Source organism: Antrostomus carolinensis, unplaced genomic scaffold, assembly GCF_000700745.2.
Source record: "Antrostomus carolinensis isolate BGI_N321 unplaced genomic scaffold, ASM70074v2 scaffold39844, whole genome shotgun sequence".
In the NCBI taxonomy this organism is placed as follows: domain Eukaryota; kingdom Metazoa; phylum Chordata; class Aves; order Caprimulgiformes; family Caprimulgidae; genus Antrostomus; species Antrostomus carolinensis.
This window is the reverse complement of record NW_010313541.1, coordinates 12,946-19,024: the sequence shown is the minus strand read 5'-3', so window position 1 is coordinate 19,024 and position 6,079 is coordinate 12,946. Positions and strand designations below refer to the sequence as shown.

At 43.5% G+C, this 6,079-nt stretch overlaps 2 protein-coding genes across 2 annotated transcripts in view; both read left to right on the top strand.

The window, feature by feature from the left end:
- The first annotated feature begins 646 nt into the window (after positions 1-646).
- On the top strand, positions 647-2,989 carry ANAPC13 (anaphase promoting complex subunit 13). The gene is made up of 2 exons (XM_010167385.1): positions 647-745; positions 2,864-2,989. The coding sequence occupies exons 1-2, from the start codon at positions 647-649 to the stop codon at positions 2,987-2,989; spliced, it is 225 nt and encodes a 74-aa protein (XP_010165687.1).
- A 2,584-nt stretch (positions 2,990-5,573) lies between these two features.
- Positions 5,574-6,079, top strand: part of LIPH (lipase H) — a 13,323-nt gene continuing 12,817 nt past the window's right edge. The window contains exon 1 of the mRNA XM_010167386.1: positions 5,574-5,625. Within this exon, the coding sequence (XP_010165688.1) occupies positions 5,574-5,625 (52 nt within the window). The remainder of the gene's footprint in view (positions 5,626-6,079) is intronic.

The following is a 6,079-nucleotide window of genomic DNA, read 5'->3' as shown; positions in this document are numbered from 1 at the left end:
GGCCCGGCCCGGCCCGGCCCTGGCTGCGGCCCTGCAGGAGTCACAGCGAGCAGGGTCTGGGGTGGCACTTGCAGGAGGGCAGAGCGCTGACCAAAGGAGCACAAGAAACCCCTGCGGTACAGGACAGGTCCTGTTCTTCTCCTCTTCTCCCCGGACTTGAGGTTTTGGCAGCATTTTGTGCACTGCTAAACACTGCGTTCCGACTGTCTCCCCAGACCCGCAAAGGTGCGGGTGAGCTGTGGCACTGATCGGGGACTGAAAGCCAGTAGGAGCCAACAAGCAGCGGTTCTGTGCACAGGCAGAGGGGACAGGGCAGCCGTAGGTCACAACGCTCATCTAAAGAGGCTTCTAAAGGTCAGTAGCTATAAACACTCATAAATCTGTAATTAATAATAACAGGCTCGTTTTATACATTCATCAATCTGCAATCCAGTTTGATAGTGTTATTTTCAGATGAAGTAGTTCCCACCTTTTTGAGTGGATTAGGAAAATCAAGGTTTTCCATAAAAGTTTAAGCTTAATAGAAATTGGATCAAAACTGGAGCAAGCCCATAGTCGAAACTCCAGCTACATGGTTGGAGATGTGGATGCTAGAACCAGTATCTGCTTTGTGTCACAGATTTAGCTGTACTCGCCTGCGACAACAATGGACAGTGAAGTGCAAAGGGATGGCAGGATCCTGGATTTGATTGATGATGCGTGGAGGGAAGACAAACTGCCATACGAGGACGTGGCTATCCCTCTGGTAGGTGAATTGCTACTTATCAATCTAGAGTTAAGACTGGTGTGTTTACCACAGCCCTTCCAAGACAGTATTGCTTGTGGTGCAGCCAATTTGTACAAAAGGTTCCCAGGATGGATCTGACTCACTCTTTTTTTCTCCTATATGCCCATCATTCCTGGGTGCACAGGAGGACATGGATATTTCTCTCCCCCTTCCCCCGACCAGTTGCTGAATCTCTTTGAAACTGGAGTGCCCATCCCATCACACAGTTCTGGGCTTGGCATCAGGAAGAAGTACAATGGTACTTTGTCTGTGCTTCTCCTTCATGTTACTAGTGTTTGAAGTGGTTTCCCAGTTCATTTGTAGAACAGAGAGGAGCAGTCTCATGCGGACAGTTGCAGTCTTGGTTACACTTTATTTCCACTTTCTGCAATTCCATTAAAAGAAGCTGAAAATTTTTCAGACATCTTCCTAATGAGCCTTTTCCAAATACACTGTTGCTGTTCCCAGTTCAAGGACAGTAGTGAATAAACTGGCATCTGCAGTGGGACTCTTGCTTGTAGCACGGCGTCCAGCGCATGGCAGCTATCTTCTCATGCAGTGTACAGCTGCTTGTGCAGCTATGACGCCAGAGAGGTGCAGGGGGGAAGAGCTCCCGACAAAGCCCAGAGTTGAAGCTTCATATCTCCCACACTGACACCTTTCCTTAACCATTCCAAAACTACCAGGGAAGCATGAGGTATCTGAGGGTTTTCCCTTTCCTTGTTCTCTCTGGTACACCAGCTTTACCCTGGCTAGCACTGACAAAGCAGTCATGCCAAGACCGTGGGGACTAACAGGCCCCCAGTTTCTTTTAGCAGAGAGACATTTCCAGATTGCCAGCGACATGGCTCATGCTTTAGCCCTCACACTGTCTTTTCAGAGAGGGCAAGGAGCAGCTACACACCTCCAAAATCCCTGTACATGGCACACAAGTTTTCCTGCCAAGATTTGTGCTTGAGGGGAATGATTTTGCAGAACAGTGATTCCCAGATATGAGAGCCCAAACCCTGCTTTGCTTGGGATAACCTTTATTGGGCAGGTCAAATATTATAAACTAGTTCCTTGCTGACATTTGCCTTTACCTTCTGTCCAAGTCCAGAAACATTACTGTCTTTCCTTACAGCCATCTCTTGAGCTACTTACAGTCTTGTACAGGTGAGCAGGAAGCCTCATCAACTGACAATAGAAAGAAAGGCCTGGCTGTGGATGTAAAGATCTCCAGGGATGGGGATTGGCTCTGATCACATATTAAAACCAGCACAAATTCACAGGAGGTTTACTCAGCAGCACTGTAAAGGAGCAAACAGAATGGCTGTAAAGTATTTGAGCCTGTCCTGAGCATCTGATTCCTATGAACTCTAATGAGCTTGAATCATATGCTGTTTTCAAAACTGAAAAATTGTATTTAGCTCATGCTGGGATTTCCAGAGATTAAGAACTCGGAATTCTTGCCCAAATGGTATTGCAGAATAACATGCACTGTGTGACGGCACCAGTACAGCAACACAGAAAACAACCTAAGAAGAGAAAATGAAATCTCAGTTAAACTGTACTTCCTCCTTACTGTGTCATGAGCAGCTGTGTTGCACTTGGTAGGAGTTTCAGACTTCTACTGAACACCTGAGTTCAGCATGCCAGTTTCTCACCTGCCACTGAAAAGTAACGCGTTACAGAACCAGTTCTCTTAAAAACAGCCATAATAAATGCAGTATCTGTATTCTTGGCAACAGCAAAAGAAACACACTGCAAACAAGCAACGGAATAATTGCATTGTACTATTATTTACTTGTTTTGCATTTGCTATATATTCTGCTTCTTCACTGCATGTGCAGTCTGAGTGTATAGCAAGGCCCCAGGGCCCTGGAAAACCAATTTGCCTTTCAGATTAAGCACCGTATTTTTCTGAAAAGAATACTGTTCATAATTGGGCTTAGTAATATTTTTAAGTGGATCAGTATTTATGATATGTATTGTTCAGACGCACCCTCTGGTCTCATTTATGGATTTTTGTATTTATCCATATGAAGTCTTAGTAACCTGTTCCTTTCAGGAAGCATATTATGTGTGGAATGCATTACACCTCTGTTTTGTTCTCAGAATGAGCTTCCTGAACCAGAGCAAGACAATGGTGGCACAACCGAGTCTGTGAAAGAGCAAGAAATGAAGTGGACAGATTTGGCCCTTCAGTATCTCCATGAAAATGTTCCACCCACAGGAAACTAGTGAATCAGTGAGATCTCATGCAGTGGATGCACAAATGCAATATAAAAAATATTTTTCAGCTGAGCATCGTTGTCATAAGCTTCTCGAAGGAGGAAACAACGTTTCTAAAAAAGGCTTGGATTCAAACAATGGTTCTACTCAGTGACCAAACACAGTTTAAAATGCTTCTATAATGAGTGTGAAATAACAATGGCTATCTGACACCTCAGAGCTAATATCAGAATGTTTCTCTTATGTAAAACTATTTCATATCTTCTGTTAAATTGTTCTTAAGTTGGTGCCAATTCTGATCTTAAATGTTTTCTACATGTGATAAAAGTAGTTTTTACTGTCTCAAGTTGTTATTGATTTCAAAGCTCATGATGGGATCATTTCTGACTCTGAAGGCCTGTCTCAAAAAGTATTCCTGTGTATTCTGTGGTTAGAGATCAGTGTACAAAAATCAAAGTCAGTCAGTTGTTACCATCTTTAACTAGTGTGTGGCTGAGTAAGGGTGTGTGGGGCAGGCATGAGAGATTGGTCAATAGGATTCAAGTAATCTGTAAACACAGGCAGTTATTTGAAGTGCTCATCTCAGGATTTGATGGTGGCAGTGGACAGCATTTCCAGTGCTGACACCCTGAGCATGTTTGCCAATACGCATAGTAAACAGACAGTCTCATTTATGCTAAAATGGTGGTTACTCAAAATCGCTGTCTTTTGAGGGATGACTGAGAGTTAAATTGATGACAAGGAAGAGCCTGCCAGTCCCAGGGTACCACCTGTTGAACTGAGAGCTGCTTGGATAAGCGGTCTCAGGTGAGAAACGGAAACCTGAGGAAAGTGATGGGGAAAAGAAACAAGTGAGGCTTAGCTTCAGGCAATAAATTGTTACCGCTTTTTGTGCTGAGAAGAAAGGCAAGGCCCTCTTGATTTCTTTATCTCATTTTATCTCTGCAATAGGTAAAAGCCTTCTGTTCATCTTGCATGTTTCATTGTTGGACCAATTCCTTTGCACCATTGGCAGAACTTGCAAAGGAGAAAATATTTTGACAGAGTTTAGGATTACTGGTAGAGGTGAGAAAGGAACTGGAAGGAAAACAATGTTTCAAATTATTTTATTTTGCCAGTACATCAGAAAAAGCACTTTTCCTGGAGCTTGCAGCTTCCAGACTCTACAGAAGTTTTTTAGTGTCTTTTCTCAATGTTTATCCTCTTCAAAATAACAAACAACAACTTTTGCCTGTGTGATTACCAAGTGGAATTGCAGCACAGCACATGTCCTGTGAGACTCTGATTGCTGAGCTGCATGAGGATGGAGAGGTCAAGGTGCTTGTGAAAAAATCACGTGTTACTGGGTGCACTCCTGTGTCTGAGGTGTAAGCCGTGCCTGCAGCAGACAAGCAGCACGTACTTGTCTGAACAAGAAGGAGCTGCAGACAGCCAGCAGGCAGCGTTAAGGATTAACCTAAGAATCAGCAAAGTCAAAAAGCTTAGTATGTACAACATGGACCATAGAAACAGCTATGCAGCTGGGAGTAGTTCAGCTCCTCATTGGATCATCACCAAGGGGAAAAACAGAGCCTGTGCTTAATGAGGTGTTTCAGATCCTCCCCATGTTCCCTTTCCCTGGCCTACGTTAGAAGAATTTGCAAAGAAAACAGCAAAGCTACCACACAGCTTCTACGCAGCAGCCATCCCTGCTCTCTCTTCCCTTCCCCTCTCTCACCCCTTTACAAACTCCCCACCACCCTCATCTTTCCAGTTTTGCCACTGGATCTTCCAGCTCCAATTTCAGACTTCCTTTCCTGCCCCCAACAGTTGTCTTTGCATCTGCCATCTTCTTCCTCCCATCAGCAGGGAAAAAGAAAAAACATTTTTACTTGAGTTAGAGCTGGATTCATGACGTTCCAGCAGGTCTGCAAGAAAATGTGGTGGAGATGCCAGATGTATGAGTGTCATCCAAGACAGCAGTTGCTTGGCAGCCCGATAGAGACCCAGACTGACTGGAACTGGTACCTTCCCTTTATCATGACACAGTGCTGTGCATCCACGTCCAGCCTGAGGTGACAGGTTCTCGTAGGTTAGAAGGGATGCTGGACCACAGTGCTCAGGAGAGCCAGAGAGACATGAGAGAGTAGGGATTGTCATGAATGCAACTGTGTGAAACCAAGTGCTGGCCCTGCCCAGATGCTTGTCATACCTGCAGTGACACCTACGTTCTTTGCTGCCTTTTGACATTCTTTGCAGAAGACAAATAGACATGCAATAATTTCCTTAGTTTCAACATGTGTAGTCAAATTGTTGCTTACAGTGTGATACCAAACCATTTGTGTCTTTGATTAGTCATTCCTCAGGGCAAACTATATTTAAAATAAGGAAACCTGGTAGAATAGAAGGTGCCCCACCTTTTTAAGGAGAAGCTTTAGTTGTATAACTAAAGACTGGTCTTAATTTCTTGGCTGGTAACTTCCTCCTTTCACCACACCTACTGTTACTGGCAGAAAAGGAGAGCAAACTGTTGTCAGAGACAGCGGACACATGCCAAAGAAATTGTGGGATCCTTAAAATCTTTTATCTGTAGAAGTTCCATGTGGAAGTCCACATGCTGAGGTTCTGCATCGTGTTCGTCTGCCTTTTGTATAGGATGAAAACAGGTAAGAAATCAACTGCTTGTTTTGAATGTTTTTGTCCAATATAACACACTTCCTCTGCTTTGCAGAAACATGAATATATCTGCCCTCTGCATTATGGTTACTGCGTAGTTTTTCACTAGCATTATTTATTTTGGCAAAGCCAATTATACTGGTTACATGAATCTAGTCAGCTCTAAGAGTTCCAAATGTAAAACCAGAAGTCATTTTTATTGTATTTTCCTCACTTTGGAAACATTTCTCTTCTATAAGTACTATCCATTGACACTGAAAATGTCATTTGAAATCTTCAGAGAAGAATGATTTCTTTTCAGCAGTGCCTTACATGACAGACGCAAAAGATGAATTACCGTTTATGAACAGTAAGCTTCATTTGATATCTTCACAGCCCTATCAAGAACCAACCTGTGTAACAGTAAACAAATGTACTGCCTCGTGTTAACATACACAGGGGAGC

Bases quoted from the DNA above. Each gene is read 5' to 3' on its own strand.
- ANAPC13 (XM_010167385.1), top strand. From the start codon at position 647: ATGGACAGTGAAGTGCAAAGGGATGGCAGGATCCTGGATTTGATTGAT. The intron at 746-2,863 runs GTAGGTGAATTG...TTTTGTTCTCAG, and splicing joins AGGACGTGGCTATCCCTCTG to AATGAGCTTCCTGAACCAGA.